The sequence below is a fragment of the Colobus angolensis genome, unplaced genomic scaffold (assembly GCF_000951035.1).
Source record: "Colobus angolensis palliatus isolate OR3802 unplaced genomic scaffold, Cang.pa_1.0 Scaffold393, whole genome shotgun sequence".
In the NCBI taxonomy this organism is placed as follows: Eukaryota; Metazoa; Chordata; class Mammalia; order Primates; family Cercopithecidae; genus Colobus; species Colobus angolensis.
In genome coordinates, this window is record NW_012117299.1 from 1,687,320 (window position 1) to 1,709,187 (window position 21,868).

A 21,868-nucleotide genomic window follows, 5' to 3' on the forward strand; every position below is an offset into this window, starting at 1 on the left:
TGATATGCACTGAGTATTAAATTCTGAGCAGTACCTTATTTCCCGCCCAATGGCCTATTTTTTTTTTTTTTTGCACTATTAACTGGTACTCTCTCCTTCCTCCCTTTCTTCCTTAGAAATATGTCTGATTTAGAGCAGGATATGTAATACCCAGAGTAGTGTATGTAGATCCTTCCATTTCTTTGAAAGTGTAATTCTTTCTTATAGCACACTCCTGAATAGCCCAGAATGTAACAATTCGTTATGAAAAGTAGAACTCCTTTTAAAAGGCTGTTGAGGTTTTTCTGATGCAATGTGTGGCCTATTATTTCTTTTTTGTTTAAGGAAATTCAAGAGAGAATGAGAGTTTTGGAACTGTATGCCAATGATCCTGAGTTTGCAGCTTTTGTGAAAGAGCAACAAGTGTAAGCTTTTGGAACAGCCCCCCTACCCCGACCTGCAGACTGAACAGTTTGCCCTAGAATAATGTCACACCTGAGTGAGCACAGAATCTCCTGTCCATGTGACAGGAGTCTTGGTGATAACCAACATTTGTTGAGTTCTTCGAAGTTTATGCATGTCCACACAGATTATCTCATTTATTCCTTACGAGGGCTTTGTAAATTGGGTGTTTCTTATTTGAGGAAATGAAATCTTGGAGACATGAAGGGACTTACTTGTCCCTTACATGTCCCTTCAAGATGGCAGTGATAGCCAGTGGCAGAGAAACTGTAAAACTAAGATACTGTCTGTTTTGGACTAGAGATGCCTGGACTACACATAGTCTTTTCATATTTTCTCTCTTGTTATCATAGATCTCACCAGTGATCTGACTGATGTGATGCCATAAAATATTTTTCATCGATAGTTCCTTTGAAGAACATTTCAGAAGCCATAAGTCCTCACATACTGCAACATATGCTTTCAATTCCATTTCTGTAGATATTTTTCAGTACGCTTTGAATTACAAATCTCGTTAAACTGTATCTCTTGCCTCTATCAAGTTAATCTTAATTTTCCCATTTGCTTTTCTCAGGATGCATTTTGGGCAAATCTGTGATTTTTTTCTTTGTTCCCAGCATCCATAACTAGACATAGGTTACCAAATAAACTATCTGGAAGAGAGGCCATCGTGGGCATTAGCTGAGTGTGTTGGGTAGGATTACAGTTTGGTATTGATATTTGGTCCTACGCTTGCCTTCGTGGAAGTGTGTGTTCATGGAGGGCCAGACAGGTATCTTCTGGCTTGGCTTTTAGAAGAGAAAAATCAGAGCAATTCATGCATGCTTGTAAAAGAAATTAATGAAGGGTCGGAATAGCACCCATGGCCCTGAGTGGAACCCCTGCCCCTTTACTCAAAATTCTTTTTCTCTGATAGGTGGCTCCTTTGCTCGTGGTTCCTCTCTAAGAGAAGGGACAAGCTGATACCTAAGGAAACTGAGCAAGATGCTTAGAAATCGAATTCCATGTGCATGGTAGAGATAACTCTAAAAATCTCTGAACATCTGACTTGCCTCCTAGGAGGTGCTGCCAGTCTTGCTGAATGCAGCCAGAGCAGTATCACCAGGCATCTGCCTTTTAAACCGGAGAATCCATTCATCTCTGCCTCTTCAGCCAGCAGACGACCCACAGCTCCATTTCAGTAGTATCCAATAGAAAGAACAGGAATGTTTTTGTCTTTCCTAAGGCCCTTTAGAAGCCTCTGGAAGCTACCTGCCTGAATGTGTTCATTGAATTAAAAATGAGTCTTTTCTAGTCTAAGATATCCAAAGGAAGGATTCAGGAGAGCCTTATAGGAATAGGCAGGTTGACTACATGGTTCTGTTTCTTCTGGTGCACTGTCTAACATTAAAATACACATGAAGAGTCTATGAAACAAAGAAGATTTGAACTAGAAGACCCTGTGACACAAAAGAAAGTCCGCACAGTCTCTGTAACCTTAGCAGGTTCATAGAAGGAATAAGACATCAGAAAGATGTCAGGCACATAATCCATATAGCATTTTCAGTTTTCACTTAGTTTCAGAGTTTTCATATATCAGGTAGCCCAAAAAATATCAATGGATTTGATTCAGGATTAGTTAGAGCATCACATGGTCTTTGTAGAGTGGATTAAAAATTTTTTTAGCACAGCACAGAACAACTTTCCTTCAAAGAAAGAAAAAAATATTCATGATTTTAGGAGTATAGCTTAGTGATCTATGACAGTAATTGCATTTTATTACATTCTTGCTTTTTTTTTTTTTTTTACTGAATTGCTGTTTGTGTTTTCATGGCAGGGAAGAGCTTTAACCAAAACTCCTGTTCTGAAACCTGGAGAAGATGGAGATTACTTGTCGCTTATGTCATATAATTAACCTGGATTTTGAACACTGTTGGAAGAAGAGTTTTCTATTAAAAAATTAAATGTAGGGCACACTGTTTTTTTTTTTTTCAGCTTAAGTTTTCAGAATGTAGTAAGAGATATTACCATTTTTATTTCTATAAAGACTGAAAGCTGTGTTTAAAGAAATTGAAAACTACATAAACTCTGGAAAGTATTCTACAAGAAAAAGCTGGACTTGGGAGTTAGGGCTGCAGTTGCTGTCTACTTCTGAATCATTGAGGGTGTCTCCTAAGAACTGTGCCTCGGGTTTCTCAATAGGAAAATAAGGTGAGACTCTTACATGGAGAAGTCTGGCTTAGTAAGGGAATATTTTGGAGCGTATTTGTTATTGTTGGGTAGAAGGGGAAACCGTTGAAGTAGTCTTAGTGGGTAGTTTATAGTCAGGCATTCATCTAAATAAAATATTTTCTTTCTTTTTTTTGATCAAACTGCTAAAGAAAAAGCAAACTTTTTTGCTGCAGGATAGAATTAGGGTTGTATTTTTATGCTCCTATCAGTGTTTTGCATTTCCTGAGCATATTAATCAAGACCACATTATTGTTATGTTAACTATGTTAAGGTCCTTTTTTTTTTTAGTTTTCAGGAATAATGCATATATATATATATATATATGAAGTTTAGAAGATTCCCATTAATCCAAAGACAAATTTAATCACATGGGCAGGGAGGAAGTGAGTGTCAGGTCAAGACCCCAGTGCTGAGATTATATTTTGTTCCTTGATTGCTGGACTGAGGTTCCCTGATTGCTTCTGAGATCTAAAGATGTCTTGGGCAAATCCTGCCTCTCCTCTAGTTCCTGGTATATTAATTTGTAAAACAGCACTTAACTACCTCACATAATATAGATTAGCTCATTTTCATTGCTTCTCCTTTGTGTAATACCTCCAGTCTAAGTTAACTCCTGCTTATATAAAACAGGGCAAAACTTTTATTACAATTAAAATATTTAAAAAACTGAACAGATAGGAAGTCCATACCTTATATAAATTTTGACAGAAAATGGAAGTTTTCCTCTTTCCCCCTAGTGTTTTTTTGAATGGGTTGCTTTGGAGGGGGAGAGGAGGAGGCCAAATAATCATCATCATGTTATTAAATTGCATATGCATTAGGTTATTATTAATGCAGATACTTTATGCTAGATGTTTTCATGTTTGCCAAAACCAATTCTGAACATTTTGATTTATTTCTGACCAGATATAAATAACCAGTATAAACTGACCATAAGATAAAATACTTGGTTCACTTTTTTTTCCTCAACTTGATGACTGCCAATTCTGCTCATAATGAGGACACTGGAAACTAAATATCTGGGCTTGGTGTATGCCACAGTAAAGCTAGTGAAAACCTTGAAGATGGCCAGGTATTTTGCAAAGTATGTGTGGATAACAAGGTGTGTGTGTGTGTGTGTGTGCGCGCGCATGCATGCCCGCGCCAAGGTGTCTCTCTTATCCTAGTATTTCCTTTCATTGGCTACTCACATAATGGATCCTCTAACAGTTCAGTATAGGTACACTTTCCACTATTTTATTTAAATGTTCTAGTCTTAATATTGGATAATTAGACTCTTTCCACTGGGCCCATTTGAAAAGTAATTGATAATTATCTTTAAGACCTTTTAAGTGTTAATGATATTTGTCACTACTAAATGCTTAGTTTTATTTATAAAACTTTCAAAATTTTCTGCTTAAGATTGCAAACTGTCTTCCTATACTATGTGTTAGATGAAAATATATTTTATCACAAATTAACCTTAGAATGCAACTCTTTGAATGTGTGCTCGCTGGAAGAATTCCAGGTGGACACAAATCCCTCTAGGGCAGGTCACCATGTGGAACACTTAGGAGAAGCACAAACTGAGCCAAAGGAGGATTGTTGTTTTCCACAAACTAAGCAGTGAAGTGGGAATTTGGGAATTCTGACACACGTCACCATTTCTGATTTCCTTTTGCATGACCTTTTCATGCAAGAGCAAAACACTTAGCTCTTCACGAATGTCGGCTCCACACCAATGAAATGGAAGAGTAAAGGAACCCCTCAACTATCAGGGAAAGAACAGGAGGCCTCAGTTGAGGAATACAACTTTTGTCCTACCTTTGCTATAGCTGATCCACCGTTGAAAGGTTGAAGAACACAGTTTCCCCAGCGAAGATCCACTCATGTACAAAGCAAAGCACTAAAGGAGCTATTAGTTTGATGGAAAAAACTACCCCTAAAGAGCTTCTTTCTAAAAGACCTTCCTCAAAGGTGATTTAATGGCATGCCATCATTTAAAAGTCTTAGGCTGAACTCTCGTTTACACTGCACAATTGAGGAATGAAATTTTCTCAGTACTAGAACGTTCTTGTTAACCTAGCAATATAATATTCAATAAGACTATCACCTTATTTGAAAACAATAAAATGCAGTTAGCAGTAAAAGTGCATGGTAAATAACCATTTTAAAAATGTTATTATAAAAGGTTGTAAGATACTGTGGTGGTTTACAGATGTAGCCTTTATAATTGAATTACATACATTATCCTTTTGTATGGGTTGTGGATAAAGGGGAATTTATTTGATAAATAGGGCTTCATTTTCACCATTGCAATGGTTTAAGGGTATTTGTTCACATTTATGTGGCCTGAAGTCCCATTTACTTTATTATTATTGTTATTTGAGATGGAGTCTTGGTCTGTCACCCAGGCTGGAGTGTAATGGGGCGATCTCAGCTCACTGCAACCTCTGCCTCCTGGGTTCAAGCGATTCTCATGCTTCAACTTCCTGAGTAGCTGGGGTTACAGATGCCCACCACCATGCCTGGCTAATTTTTATATTTTTAGTAGAGATGGGGTTTCACTATCACCATGTTGGCCAGCCTGGTCTCAAACTCCTGACTTCAGGTGGTCCACCTGCCTTGGCCTCCCAAAGTGCTGGGATTACAGGAGTGAGCCACCGCGCCTGGCCCCATTTACTTTATATAATAAAACAAGTGCAGGCTTTACCTTATTTTATTCCCACCTTCTGTGTTTTTCTTCTGCATTATCTAGTCACCATGGGTTGGCTCCTCCTCCCCACTTTCTCTTTCTTATTGTTTTCTTTTTTTTCCACACTAAATTGTAATGTTGTTGAACAACTCTGACTTAATATTACCTCTAACAAAAAGTTGGAAACTGCACAAATATTCTTTGTAGGCTCTAAAAGTAGGTTGGCTGAAGTATGATACCTGAACTAATTATTCATTTGTATGCTTGTTTTATAAATTTGACTTCCATTTCATGATTTTTTGGTAGCTTTATGTTATTTCTGTTTTCAACAATGGCTACTTTGACATCTTTCTGTCCCTGAATTGAATTTTCATTTTGCAAGGGGAAGAGAAGACAACGTATTTATTCCATAATGAAAAAGCTAATGAAGTAGAATAATTATTAAATTGTGATGTTTTAGCAAAAAAACAAAAACAAAAACAAACCCCAAACGGGTTGTTTTATTGTTTTCTAAAATGTTTCTAACAATTCCCAGTAGGAATGGGTGGGGCCAGCCTTCCTCATTTACAATCCAGCTGTAGTGAATCAAGATTCTAGCTTATTCTACTCCCAATTGTGTAATAAATGCGGAAAAATGATGTGATGGTCACAATCCTCAAATCCATTGCATTGTATTTCACAAAGGATATCCTGGTGGAAGGTGGGAAGATGGGACGGTACCGTGATGTAAAGAATTGCCTGGAAATTCTTACCATCCCCTTGGGATAGTAAGACTGGTTAAAAACATTGCCCTTAGCCCACACAGTTATAGCTACAGCCTAAGTTAAATGATTCCTCATCCTGGTATTTTTTCTCATATTTAATTACTTCTTTAAATATTAAGATTATATATAGAAAAAATAATTGTGGTATCAGAGAATGCAGGTATAATTTTTCACATGTCAGGACTATGTGATGATACATAAGCAATAGTGTACATACCATAATGTATGTTTAATATGGAGTATGGATAATGAAGGACTTTTCTTTTTCACCTTGTTTATAATGACATTTTATCCAGAGTTTGAATCAAATAAATTCATGTTAACTGTACTATTTTATTGAACTGTTCTATTCTTCTTATAGAAATAAATATTTTAAAGTCTTTACGAATAAATAAGGATCTTTTCCTATGTATACAACTGTACTATTTTCATTAGTAATAAACATCACTTTCAAGAACCTGTCTACATTTGTTTTTGTCAATTAGAAGGAAAATTGTAGATCTTAGCAACAGTTGAATTGTAGTGACCATTTAAAGACACATGCTATGTGAGCATTGTGTGAAAATGAAAATCTTTCTTTGATTTATCTCTGCAAAGTGAAGATTAGGAGAACTAGAGATGAATTTGGAGCCTAAGTGTTGCCTCAAATGATGTTGTATTTAATGATGATGAGTCTTTATTTGGCCGTTCTTAAACTTTGCTCTTTTAAACTGTTAGAAACTATCTCCCCCCGCCCCGCGTCAGTCACTGCTTAAGGTAGGAATGGAAAGAAAACTGATGAAGCTGATTAAAGAAAGACGAGATGACATAGCTAGCACCAGCTGTCTGTAAGGAGAGGAGAAATGGGTGACCTCTCTAAAGAGAAGAGAGGAGACATAAATATGGTAGCAACGATCTAAAGCAATGTTGCATGGGAGGGGCAGGAGGAAAACCAGCTACCAGTTGTCTAAGCAGGTGATTCCCCAGTGCATTGGCATCAGAAACCTCAGTTTTCAGTTTTTTTCCTTCCTACCTTTGCATGATGTCTTGTTGGCAACAGAACATGAAGAAATCGTAAATCAGTCTTAGAAAATAGGAGGGTGGTCTTACAATGAGAACACTTGGACACAGGATGGGGAACATCACACACCAGCGCCTGTCGTGGAGTGGGAGGAGGGGGGAGGGATAGCATTAGGAGATAGATATACCTAAGGTAAGTGATGAGTTAATGGGTGCAGCACACCAACATGGCACATGTATACATATGTAACAAACCTGCACATTGTGTACATGTACCCTAGAACTTGAAGTATAATAATAATAATAATAATAAAAAGAAAATAGGAGGGTGGTCTTGATTTGACTCCAAAGCCATATTATAAAAACAAAAAGTAGGGGAAATATGCCTAATAAATATCTGTTGATTGATTAATAAGTGACCTGGTTTTAGGAGAAACAGTGAGTAATAACTCTGCTTTTAAGAAGTCTGGTCTGGACAAGCCCTAGTCGCTTTTAGCTCATACCCTTACAATGCTGGTCCACTTTCTAGTTCCTCTGAATTTATGTCCCATGTGAGCTAGTCCTTATGGGCTGTGCTTCATGAGCTAACCTTGAAATTATCTTCTCACCAAAACTTACATATCTTGTCCCCCCTGCACCCCGTATTTGTAAGAACAAGTGAATCAATGCTAATATAATAATAGGTGTTCAGTAATCAGTCTTTTCCAAGTAACACCAACATCGTGTGTGGACTTTTAAAGAAACAGCTCATTGTCTCAGATTAATAACTCTCATTGTCAATATTGCACACACTAAGGCAGGTCTGGGGAAGAGTGTACGTATTTTTGTCAGGTGGGCCTTTCAATGAGCCTCAAAAATTATTCATTCATGGCTTTTTCTGTACACATACATGCTTCCATTCTGTTATTCACTAAAGCTGTATTATAATTTTTTTATTCATGTCATTAACTTCCCACTAAACTGAGTTTTTTGATGTTAGGACCATGGCTTATTCATTTATTATTTGCAAAACCAAAGAGTACTTGATGTAGAGTTGGTTTACAATGATGAGCAATTCAGTTGGCTTGAAATAATGGAGGTATCTCTTTTATCACCACCAAGCAAATGGTTACCTTGTATACCAGGAACAAATTAGGTGGACCCCTGAGTGGATTAAAAATCACTTTTAAAGAGATGGTTTATGGAGATTTAAAAATAGCACTAAATATTTCACAAGCTCAAACTGATACATTTATAGCTACCTTATTCTCATTTGGTAATTCATAGAATGTATGGACTGCTACATTCCATACATTGCACGTCCACATGTAGTAACCTTTCTGAGTTTCCTAACCATAGACTCAAGGAAGAAGGCAGGATGAAGAGGTAGAATGTTTTGGGGAGTGGTGGTAGGATAGCAGGAAAAATTTAGGTGCTGTGGCCCAGAGGGATAAAAACTGAAGAGTTTGTGGAGATAGATGGGATTGTGGGAACAATAATCAACTTATTTTCTGCTTGTAGAGTTTAGAGTATGAGGCATAAAAAGGCATTTATTTGATCTTAAAAACTGTTCCTAAAAAGTGACTTTATGCTTTGTCTATTTCTTTATCATGTAGGGCAGAAAAAAGGCATAAAGCAGGACATGGGTGAAGGTGTGACTCAGTTCTTCCCTTTCTTAAAAAACCTGAGAGATAAGTAGTTGGTTACACCTTTCAGTTTTATTCAAGTTTCTGTAATTACCTTTTTTGAAAGTTAGTGATGATGTGCCTTCAAAATTGATCATGTTTGTCCTGAATATAGCAGTGACTGATTTTGGTATTACCCTATAGTTTCCCAGGGTTTACCCTAAGGGGAAAATTGCTTGACTTCCTATTTCTGTAACTCTATCCTCACATAGTGGCAGGTATCCTGGTGCTCCACAGGAAAGGCCCTTAAGAGAGAAGGCTTCATGCTAGGTTTGTCCAGGACATACTGCCCCTAATGTGATGTAGGTATTTGGAAGTATCTATTTGATTCTACACTCCTAGAGAACAGGTTTAGTTTTGCTCATTGTTAGATAATTGGCAAATACTCAACAAGACTTATATTGGTACTGACACAGGATTCTTCTCAGCCACTTTGCCAACTGGGGACCTCCATGGCCAGTGATGCCCCCGCCACTGCTCAGGCCTCACTCAACACCAGGCTTCCCACTGGAGGCACCCTGACCACTTGGCCCACCTGCGTTATAGCTTGTACCCAATGTTCAGTGGTTCCCCAGCTCTTGTCCCACGTCCAAGAAGAATGAGGATACACTGATGATTTGAAGGGTGAGGATAGCAGAGAAGAATTTTATGGAGCAACAGAACAGCTCTCAGCAGAGATGGGATGTAGGAGTGGTTCCCCATTGCCACAGTTGGGTGGTTTCTCTCTCAGTGTGGCTGGTTCTGGGGCTTTTTATGGACTCAGAATGGGGAGTGCATGCTGATTGGTTTGTGAGTATGCAAAAAAGGTTAAAGCAAAGACACCATTCAAAGGTGGGCACAATAGTGCAGAAAACCAAATAGGAAAGGGTAGGTATATGTAAAATAGGCAAAGGGTGGGCATCAGTCAGAGGAAAGGATGCCAAACAGGAAGACAGCTTCTCAATCCAGTCTGTGGATTTACCCAGGACTTGTAGCTAGGCTTTAAACTGTCTTTGGCTTGAAGTTGGAGTTTCACCGGGGACCCGCCCTGTCTGCCTAGGCATTTGATTGCCTCTTGTCACTGTCACTGCTACTATGAAACCATCAAAGGTTTATGTAAGGGAGGCACTCTGGACATATTCTGGATCAGCAGGGCTACCTGATGTAAAAATTTTTAATAAAAGATTTGTATAATAACAATTGTTAACTATTTTCTATAATGAATGAAGAAAACCCATTTTTGATTCAGATTTTAAATTGCTCTTGCTTGGAAGGTACAGAAAAATAAAATAGATTAGAAACACTTCAAAATTTGAGGAAAAGCTATATTATAGTGATTTGAAAACAGATGTTGTTTGTTTGTTTTTGAGACAGGATCTCACCCTGTCACCCAGGCTGGAGTGCAGTGGCATGATCAGGGCTCACTGCAGCCTTGACCTCTGAGGCACAGGTGATCCTCCCACCTCAGCCTCCCAAGTAGCTGAGACTAGAGGTGCCTGGCACCACTCCTGGCTAATCTTGGTATTTTTTTCGTAGAGATGGAGTTTTGCCATTTTGCCCTGGCTGTTCTTGAGAGACTCCTGAGCTCAAGTGATCTGCCTGCCTCAGCCTTCAAAAGTGTTGGGATTACAGGTGTGAGTCATTGCACCAAACCTGATTTAATTTTCTAATTGCTTTGTAGTGATAATTGGTTCAGATGTCTCCTCCCCTGCCTTTTTTCTTTTGCCTTGGACACCACTTTTCTACTTTTAAAGTTATCATATAAGAAACTTTTGAGAAATAATTTTTTCCTCAAAGAATTTATGCTTTCTGCTATCTTAGTACCATATTTACTATAAATGAGGGAAGGTTAATGATTTAAATTAAAGGAAAATTTATTTTTTACATTTTCGTTTTGAAATACTATTTGAATTTGGGATGCCACAAATAAAATGAGCACCTAAATTTCCTTCTGTCATTTAGTGACAGTTTTATTTTTGGCAAATAATCAATAATTCATGTTGCAGTTTTCAGCAGGAAGAAGTATTTAGTGGCCTATTCCTAGAGCAGATGATATTCTTCAAAGTATGAAGATAAGGGGACTGTCAGGTTGAAATTGCCATTTTAAAATGTTGCCTGTTTCTTTTAAAAATGTAAAAGTAAAGGTAATTTTATTTCTACATAAATTCATTTTCCTTATGAAATAATATCCATGACACAGTAGTGGATGATCTTTCTTCTTCATAAAAGAAAGCTCTAAAACACATGTTGAGGATTAGAAATACCTTCCATTCAACACTGTGAGCCAGGGGAGATTTTTCCATTGCTTCAGTTTTTCTTATTTTACTTTCAGATTTGCCAGTGATGTTTCAAAGTCAAAATTCAACTTGGAATGGCAAAGCTTCAAGCTTAATGGACTTTCCATTAATGAACAGGTTTAGACATTCTATTTTGAGGACAGTCTTAATTTTGACTTGAAAATATAAAATTGATAGTTTGGAAAAATCTATAAAATCAGATGATTCCTCCCAGTGTTATTAAACCATGCTGGAGAGAGTAGGAATCTGATAATGTTAATGAGCATGTTATAAAACACTAGCTTTGCCAGTATTTCTGTGCTGTCCAGGCAGGAGCCACACTGACTGATGGCATTGAATCATTTCTTCTTGTTCCTGGCCTGTGCTGCTCTCTGTGGATGCATTTACATCAGTACCTCACAGTGACCCTCTCTTTAGATGTCTCAGCAGTGCACCAAGTGAAAGTCCTTGCTATCTGTTTCGGAACTCTCTGGATACAGAGGAGAAAGTTACATGTCAACCTCCAGAGATAAACATGTTAACTTGCAATTCAGTTGCCCTAATGTTTCCATCTAAGTGTCTTAGAAAATTTTGTCCTCAGTACTGTTTGATTTAGAGAATAGGGTTGGGTTAAATTGTTACCTAAAATATCCACTGCTGAGATCATCGTTTATTGCCAAATGATGAGAATCAAAACATAATGTTTTCAATCTCTCAACTTTTATACTGATTTAAGGAGGAGATAACAGTACTCATTTCCAGATTATAAAACTGTGCCTCAGGAGCAGAAAGAGGAAGTGAAAAATCTTGAAAATGTTTCCACTTCAAGTTTCCTTCTGTTATCTAAAAGACTGGAAAATATGGTAATTCTAGCCAAGAGAAGTGGTCATGTAAGACTCAGTTTTCTAGTATTAATCTACTTGTTAAAACCTAAGCCATGATGGTATAGAACTCACAAGCCCACTCAGGCCTAGCAACTTAACTCCTATTCCAGCTGCTACAAAGCAGGGAAGTGAGTTGTGTTGGTGGGCACATGCAATGTCTCTATCTTGCCTTTCCCCTTAAAGTGACGTCTTGTTCCTTTGCATGCTTTGAGTTGCTCGTGGCTTCCAGCTCTGGCATCCTCTTCTCTTCTGGCCATGATGACCTGTGTGTACTCATGGTTACTATGTGAGCTCAGTGTCTGAGTTTCAAAGTCATAACTTCACAAAAGGCTGTGTCTGAGGTTGTGCAACACAGTGCTGAGTGGATTAGAGCCCAATGCCCATTGGACTGAGTGGCTACAAACAGAGGCTGAAGGTACAATCTGTTGTTAAAATGGCCAGTAGAAAGTGGCAGATAAACAATACCACTTCTTTCCTCCTTGTCCAGAAGCTAGATACTCTTGTTAAGAAGAATAGCTAAATAAAAGCAATTGTTTGTTTTATGAATATTATCAAATTTACATTTACAAAGGGATAAATTTTTATAAGGATATTGTTATTCTTTTTTATATGCCTATCTTTGGTCTGCTACTTGCTTGGGTATCCTATATGATTCTGAAATTATTGAAAAGTATGACAACAATCACCCCTCATTTACCCATGGTAAAATTTTATATCTTCCTGACAGGGAGGTCAATTTATTCTCACTGTTATTTAATACAAGTTAGGAGAATGCACAATAATTTTCATATTTAGCTAATCAAAACATAAAAGTAGATATGGGTGAATTTGCTTCATTAAAAGTCACCTGATTACTTCATGATTAGAATTTCAACTCATTACTTTCTGGGGCTGATTACATAAGAGAGTATGCTCTTCTAAGTCTCCAAATACCTTTTCTCCAGACAGTTCTAGAACAGTGCAGAGTATAAAAGTAAAGGCTACAATGAATCACAAATATTGGCTAAATAGGGATCAGAAAGAGAAGAGAGGAATAGGTTATGATAAACATATACTTTAAAAACCATTATTTGAACTAAGCTTTCTTTAATGAGTTACATTTAGATTCACATTTATTGCTGACTTGTAAGAAATCACGTGTTAGGGGCATGGTCAAGGAGAACCTGGAGGGACAAGGGTGTGGTTTCCAGTCAACAATGCTAGTGAGAATCTGAGACACAGGTAGGTTTGCGGTGCAGAAGAAGGCGGGGAGAGGGTTCAGAAACGCTAGTAATTGAGCTGTAGATAATGTTTTCAAAGTCGGGGTGGGCTGAGGTCAGCATCAAAGCAGGCAAGCCAAAGGTGAATATTTCTGAAGTCGAGTCAGTGGGTGCCAGAATCTGCTACCGAATGCGGGAGTTGAACACAGGAGTACTGAAGTCTAAATTGGGGCCTGGTATAGAAGAGTCCATAGCAGGTAAAGGGATAAAAAAATCAGTGAACAAAAGACACTCTGTAGAGGTTGGCTTTCACCATGAGGAAGTTTCCTGTTCCTGCTGCCAGGTTTAAATGACTGCTTAGAGGCAAGAACTTCTGTCCTGCTGCTGCCTAGGCTCTGCATTACAGGCAATTGGAAGGGCCTAGTTGGAGCTGGGAGGTAAAAGCAAGGAATGGTAGTGTGAAAATGACCCAGGGATGGATAGTTTCACAGGGAGAAGCCCTGCTGTGCTGGCCACTTAGTTACTCAGCTGGTTTTTAATTCTGAAATTTATATTAGGCCATATACATAGACTTGGTATAAAGATTCTTCTTTTTTGTAAATTAGTCTACATAAAACCATACCAAATGCAGTCTCTGAAATGCAATGGAAAACATTCAGTATATGCACTTAATTCTGCTTTATAGTAATAACCTCTAAGCATAGTATTGAAAAGTAAACACAGCTTAATGTCTACTTGATGGCATATGTATTAGTCTGTTTTCATGCTGCTACAAAGAACTACCTAAGACTGGGTAATTTATGAAGAAAAGAGATTTAATTGACTCAGAGTTCCACAGGCTGTACAGATGAATGGCTGGGAAGCCTGGGGAAACTTACAATCATGGCAGAAGGCAAAGGAGATGCAAGCATGTCTTACCATGGCAGAGCAGGAAAGAGAGAGAGAATGAGTGAGAGACTGCCACACATTTTTAAACTATCAGATCTTGTGAGAACTCACTCACCATCATGAGAATAGCAAGGGGGAAATCAGCCCCCATGATCTAATCACTTCCCACCAGGCCCCTCAGATGTGGGGTTTACAATTTGACATGAGATTTGGGTGGGGGCATAGAGTCAAACCATATTATTCCACTCCCAGGCCCTCCCAAATCTCACATCCTTCTTACATTTCAAAACCAATCATGCCTTCCCAACAGTCCCCCAGAGTCCTAACTCATTCTCTCATTAACTCAAAAGTCCATGTCTGAGGTCTCATCTGAGACAAGGCAAGTCTCTTGTATCTATGAGCTTGTAAAATAAAAAACAAGTAGTTACATCTGTGATACAGTGGGGGTAAGGGCATTGGGTAAACGCTCCTAGTCCAAAAGGAAGAATTTGGCCAACACAAAGGGGCTACAGGTCCCATGCAAGTCTGAAGCCCTGCAGGGGAGTCATTAAATCTTAAAGCACCAAAATAATCACCTTTGACTCCACATCTCACATCCAGGGCATGCTGATGCAAGAGGTGGACTCCCAAGGACTTGGACAGCTCCGACCCTGTGGCTTTGCCAGGTACAGGCCCCATGGCTGGTTTCACAGACTGGCATTGAGTGCCTGTGGCTTTTCCAGGAAGATGGTGCACACTGTTGGTGGATCTACTGTTCTGGGGTCTGGAGGATGGTGGCCCTCTTCTCACAGCTCCACTAGGCAGTGCCACAGTGGGGACTCTGTGTGGGAGCTCCAATCCCACATTTCCCTTCTGAACTGCCCCTGCAGAGAGTCTCCATGAGGGCTCCTCCCTGTAGTAGACTTCTGCCTGGACATCCAGGCATTTCTATTCATCCTCTAAAATCTAGATGGAGGTTCCCAAACCTCAATTCTTGCCTTCTGTGCACCCACAGGCCCAACACCACAAGGAAGCCACCAAGGTTTGAGGCTTGCACCCTCTGAAGCCACATCCCAAGCTGAGCTGTACCTTGGCCCCTTTTAACCATGGCTGGAGCTGGAGTGGCTGGGACACAGGGTGCCACGTCCTGAGGCTGCACAGAGCAGCCGGGGGCACTGCATCCAGCCTAGGAAGCCATTTATCCTTCCTAGTCCTCTGGGCCTGTGATGGAAGGTGTTGCCATGAAGATCTCTGAAATGCCCTGGAGACATTTTCCCCATTGTCTTGGCTACTAACATTCAGCTCCAAAAAAACCAAAAATACAAAGAAGAAAAAGAAAGAGGAAGGAAGGAAGAAAGAAAGAAGGAAAGAAGGAAAGAAAGAAAGAAAGAAAGAAGGAAAGAAAGAAAGAAAAGAAAGAAAGAAAGAGAAGAAAGAAAGAAAGAAAGAAAGAAAGAAAGAAAGAAAGAAAAAGAAAGAAAACATTCATCTCCTCTTTACTTATGCAGATTTCTGCAGCCAACTTGAATTTCTCCCTAGAAAATAGTTTTTTTTCTTTTTTACTGCATGGTCAGGTTGTAAATTTTCCAAACTTTTATGCTCTGCTTCCCTTTTAAACATAAGTTCCAAATTCAGACCACCTTTTTGTGAATGTGTATAATTATACGCTCTTAGGAGAAGCCAGGTCATATCTTGAATGCTTTGGGGCTTAGAATTTTTTTCCACCAGATATCCTAAATCATCTCTTTCCAATTCAAAGTTCCACAGATCCCTAGAGAAGAGACACAATGCCACCAGTCTCTTTGTTAAACCATAGCAAGAGTAATCTTTGCTCCAGATCCCAAGTAAGTTCCTCATCTCTATCTGAGACCTCCTCAACTTGGACTTCATTGTCCATATCACTATTAGCATTTTAGTCACACACATTCAACAATTGTCTAGGAAGTTCCAAACTTTCCCACATTTTCCTGGCTTCTTCTGAGCCCTTTAAACTGTCCCAATTTCTGGCTGTTACCCAGTTCCAAAGTCATTTCCATATTTTCAGATATCTTTTTTATCAGTGCTCCACTCTCCTGGTACCAATTTTTTGTTTAGTCCATTCTCACACTCCTATAAAGAACTACCTGAGACTGGGTAATTTATGAAGAAAAGAGTTTTAATTGATTCAGAGTTCCACAGGTTTACCATGAAGCATGACTGGGAGGCCTCAGAAAACTTACAATCATGGCAGAAGGCAAAGGGGAAGCAAACACATCTTATCATGTTGGAGCAACAGAGAGAGCAAAGGGGGAAGTGCCATACACTTTCAAACAATCAGAACTCTTGAGAACTCACTCACTATCAAGAGAAAAGCAAGGCGGAAGTCCACCCTCATGATTCAGTCACCTACCACCAGGTCTTTCCCCCAACATGTGGGGATTACAATCAGAAATGATATTTGGGTGAGGACATGGAGACAAACCATATCAGCATAAAGAGCAAACTGCCATTGAATATTGTTGCTACTCTCTTTTTAGTAAGATTGATTGATTTTATGTTTACAGGAATTATATTTTTTTTGTCAGTTATCCATTTTACAAGTTTACTTCTGGTTTCACTTTAAATGCCTATTTTTGGACTAAAAAAGTAATGTGTTCCCTCATTTTTAGTTCTCATTTGAGAATGAGGCACCACTACTTCCTACTAATTCTGAATACTTTATTTAAAATACCATTTATTGAGTGTGTCTATGTGTTAAGTACTTTTTATGCAATATTTCATGGCATTATTTTTACAACTGCCTTCAGCAGTGCTCTCAATCTGTTAAAGATGTTAAATTTGTCTTCCAGCAATTCACAGCTGTGGGGCCTCACAGTCATTTCAACACAAAATTTAGCATGACTGATTGGAAAAATGAACAGACATTAGCCTTTCTGTGTTGCCCCTTCTTAAGGACATCACCCAATCAGTAATGCAGCATTAATGCTGAACCCTGATGAAGGGCTGAGCAAATGTATTTTTCATTCTTTATGATGGTTTTAAAAAGCTATTATAAAATAATAAATCCTCATTTGAAACTAATTTTGAATTACATAGAAGTATGAAGAAAACAAACCATCAATAGTCTCTCTCTACAAATAGCTGTTATTGTTTTGATGTCTTTCCTGCTAGTCCTTTTTTCTACCTATATGTACTTTAAGTAATTAGAGTAACACTCATTTTCTCCAGATATTATACAAAGAGCATTGTCATTAAAATTATTTAATGATTTTCAAAAACATTTCACTATAGATCAGATGTAGCAAGCTGATGATATGGGGCCAAGTACGGCCCATAGACATATTTTCTTTGGACTTTAAAATATTTAAAATGATTGAATTAGTTGTCAATATTTTAAAAGCAGGAGATTTCACATTCCCTAGTCAACTTCAGTAGTCTAGGTGACTGGTTTGGCCCCCCTTAGCATGTTCTTTGAGAGTTCTGAGATGGCCCTACCAAAACTTACTGTAGCCATTTACATATAGTGATCTGTTTTAGATTATTTCAAATTTTTAAATTGTCAGAATTAACACTATAAGGAATATTATCATATTTTCTGCATTTCTGAATGTTTCCTTAAGAAAGATTTTGGAAGTAGATTGATTTCATTGAGGTTTTCAGTTTTTTTTTTTTTTTTAATACTTTCTTGACATTCACTTGACAACAGCCTTCTTTCCATTTGGTCAATCTGTTCATACTGTCAGCTAAGCTGGGTCTCAGACTGACGGCATGGGCATTAACCAGACCAGGCCTCCTGCTTGTCTGGGATGGAGGGGCTCTCAGCAGCCAGCAAGAGAGTGTGCTCAGGCCTGACTTTCCACTCACCTCTTTGCTCAAATTAATCTGGTCAGGGTCTCCTTTATTATTTTTAAAGTCAAAGATGAGTTAGTACAAGTGAGGTTGTTTTATGTTTTGTTTTGTTTTGGTTTTTTTTTTAGGCAGGGTCTCACTCTGTTGCTCAGGCTAGAGTGCAGTGGTGTGATCATGGCTCACTGCAGCCTGGATCTCCTGGGCTCAAGCCTACCTCAGTTCCCCCACCCACTGCAAGTAGCTGGCATTACAGGCATGTGCCACCACACTTGGCTAATTTTTGTATTTTTTGTAGAGACTGGAGTTTCACCATATTGGCCAGGTCTTGAACTCCTGACCTCAGGTGATCCACCCACCTTGGCCTCTCAAAGTGTTGGGATTACAGGCATGAGCCACTGTACCCAGCCTCAAGTGAGTTTTGTGATGTTTATTCAAAGTACTGGAATGTCACTATAACAATGAATTTTTACTTTAATTTTCAAAGATATTCTTTTTTATTCTCAGTTACACATTTTGGGGGATTGTTTCAATGTATGATTATACTTTAATGCTTAGAAAAAATATTTGCTTTATGTGATACAAGTGCCTATTGAATAAAGATTTGTCAATGCTACACAAAATGAGAAGCCAGTAATTGTTATTTAAATAATTAACCTGAGCATATATTTCTTTATTCAGTGATTTATTCTTCAATTATAAATGTCAAAGAAAAAATAAATGTCTAAAAGTGAATAGAAGATTAGTGTGTTTTAATGTTCAAAATGTTGACCTGGGCTTTAAAAGACAGGATAATAATAAACATGTCTTCTTTTGCTATAAACATTACTCTGGATATTTTACCTTAATATCTACATGGAAGGATGAATAACTTTCATTATCTAGTTGGGAAGTCAGGACACAAATACATGAAATGATTCAGAGAATAAAATTAAGTACAGTCATGTGTTCGCTTAACGTCGGGGATAAATTCTGTGAAGTACATTCTTAGGCAATTTTGTCATTGCGTGAAGATCCTATGGTGTACTTACGCAAACCTAGATGTATAGCCTATTACACACTCGGCACCGGGAGCATTAAGGAGTTTTAAATTAGAAACAAAGAAGCTTAAAAGGCATAAAAATGACAAAATGAACTTTGAGGACTTAGGGAGAAAGGGTGGGAAGGGGACATAGGAATAAAAGACTACAAATTGAGTGAAGTGTGTACTGCTTGGGTGATGGGTGCACCAAAATCTCACAAATCACCACTAAAGAACTTACTCATGTAATCAAACACCACCTGTTTCCCAATAACCTATGGAAATAAAAAATTTGAAAAAAAAGAAACAAGGAAGCTTAGATTCGTTCACTTTATGGCAGAAAGTACTATATATCCAGTTTTAGAAATGTTTTTTCTTCTTCATGGGTGTCTCCTGAGTTTTTCTTTTGTTTTGTTGATATTAGAATGCTAGGTGGTAAACTTGAGGGTGGGCAGAAAGTTGAATGGTGGGCTAACAGCTTAGTCTTGAAGAATATAAAATTTTCTTTAAGTTTCATGAGCCATTTATATTCCAGTCTAATTAGCTAAGTAGCATAATGTTACTAAGAAAAAGATCACCAATTTCATTTCCCTTTCTTTAAATATGGGCTACTTAACTTGCTCTGTTATTTGGTAACAGAATTTGCTCCTATTTGTGAACTTGCCAGTTTGCAAATTCATGCAGTTCACACCAGGGATATTGGGAATTTCAGAGAATGGATCAGTGCAAATCAGTTTCTGCTGCTAAAACATGCATATGTGTATCCATATGCGCATACGTGTGTATGTGCACAAACACTCCTCCAGATCCATGCCTCGCCCACAGTAGATTCATGCTTTCTTAGGACCCTGATCATATATTTATTCACCAATTTATTCCTTAACAATAAATGTCAAAGAAAAAATAAATGACTAAAAGTGAACAGATTAGTGTGTCTTACTGTTCAAAATGTTGACCTGGGTTTTAGAAGACAAGATAAGGATAAACAAGTCTTCTTTTGCTGTAAACATTAGTCTGGATATTTTACCTTAAATCACCATAGCATATCATTGCATAAACTTAGAGGAACAACTACTAATTTTGAACCCTTTAGCAGGGAAATTAACTAGCAGGAGCATTCTTTCAATAAGCATGTTGGAATCCATTTTCAAAGCTGTTCCTAGGCCATCAGATGAGTATGAAAGAGGCATCAAGTATTTCCATCACCTTCAACAGTTGTAAAGTTCAGAAAACAATGATATCTTTCTTCACTTTTTCAGACACTTGAGTTCTTAGTTGGTCTAAGAGAAAAGCATCATTGAATAGGAATGGTAGCCAAGTTTCCCTGGGAGGGAATAGTGACTTCATAGCTTGTAAACATGGCATTGCCACACACTGACCTGTCTGCTGCTTTGACCTCATATGACATATTTCTAAATCCTTCTCTGTGCAATTTTGGGGTCCAAAGGAATGGCAAGAGAGAAGGTGAGTTGAAGCACTTGGAGCCAGGAGGAGCTGACACTTTAAAGAGCAGTAGAGACAGTTTGATAGAGCAACAAAAATTAATTGGTAAAGACCAAGTGAGTCATAGAATGCAAATGATAAGACAGGGACTGGAAATTGGACCATACTGGGGTAGAGTGGAACAAGAACAAGATTAGGAACAAAACAAGGCAATTCCAGGTTTACAGAGTAGGATTGCCTGTGACTTGCTTTTATGGGCTTCTGGCTGAATGCTGCATGAGTAGTTTGCTATAATTTAAAGAATGGGATGGAAAACACAAGATTCAGAAACTTTCTGTTAATGATATAATGCTCCCTCAGTTAGATTCCATAGTTCCAGATCTGTGTTAAAAATAAGTAAAGACAACTTATTTAATGTGGAAAAACAAAAACAAAAACAAAACAGGTAATGTATTCTGATTTGTGTTAAACATTCTTAGATCTGAAAGAAGATATTAAGACAACTTTTGAAAAATTGCCTTGTAATATGTCAACAGAACTACTTCCTGTTGTTAAACATAGAGGGGCATCTTGAAAAACTTAGATGGCCAGGGTGTTTTCACCATCCAGACTAGGATGTCCTTAATCTTCTGCACCATTCATTAATAATGGCTCTTTGCTTGGTGATGAAGAGATACAAAATAGTGACAGTCCAGATAAATTTCCTGACCATAAATCCCTTCCATTAAAATGGGGTCCAGGGTTCATGGTGATAAATATGGACTCTTATTAACATGAAACTATCTGACATTTGTACTACAAATGGCAAGAGCCGTGAGGCAGAGTGGAAAAAGCACTATTTGAGGAAAGAGGGTGGTTAGGACTTAACTTTCAGTTGTGGAGCCATAGATCAACCTCAAAATAACTAAGTAATCTTGGTCAAGTTACTTCTCTGAATTTTGAGTTCCTCATATAAAAAGCAAGGAGATTATCAGCCATAAAAAGGGATGAATTAACGGCATTTGTAGCAACCTGGAAGAGATTGGAGACTGTTACTCTAAGTTAAGTTACTCGGGCATGTAAAACCATGTTCTCACTGATACGCGGGAGCAAAGATATGAGGACGCAAGGACATAAGAATGATACAATGGACTTTGGGGACATTGAGGGAAGATACCCTCTATGGTTAGGTGGTTAATGCTCACTATTTGTAAAAACTTAAGTTTTTCCATCAGTTTTTCTTCCAGACTCCTCCATCCACACCCAGCTTAAGATATGAAAAAGTCAACCAGTGATTTGATCAGCTTGCAAAGGTGAGTTGGATAGTGTTTCTTATATAAATCTTCACAAAAGGCTGCACTTATGGCAGTGTTAGTGGCATCAGCAAGCAATTCTACCGTAAGCAGGAAGTCATGGGCACTGAGTTAAAGACTCTAGGGACAGCCTACGTAGTAACCAAAGTAACCAAAGAAACTAAAAAGGCTTATATTTGGAAAAAAGATCTAACAGTAGCTTGATGATAAAACAAACTGTCAAGGCTTGATATGAGAATTATTTTGGAAATTCTTGCCTTTCATTGTAACCCCCAAAGCTTCTCTGTTAATCTGAGTGCAAATCTTTCTTCTATGGGACATAATATATA

The 21,868-nt window shown here is 38.1% G+C and overlaps 1 protein-coding gene across 1 annotated transcript in view; it reads left to right on the forward strand.

Annotated features, from left to right (window-relative positions):
* The window catches only part of IMPG2 (interphotoreceptor matrix proteoglycan 2), a 98,889-nt gene extending 96,097 nt beyond the window's left edge, over window positions 1-2,792 (forward strand). The window contains exons 18-19 of the mRNA XM_011955046.1: window positions 325-404; window positions 2,258-2,792. Coding sequence (XP_011810436.1) covers window positions 325-404; window positions 2,258-2,270 — 93 coding nt within the window. The 3' untranslated portion in view covers window positions 2,271-2,792. The remainder of the gene's footprint in view (window positions 1-324; window positions 405-2,257) is intronic.
* The last annotated feature ends 19,076 nt before the right edge of the window (window positions 2,793-21,868 follow it).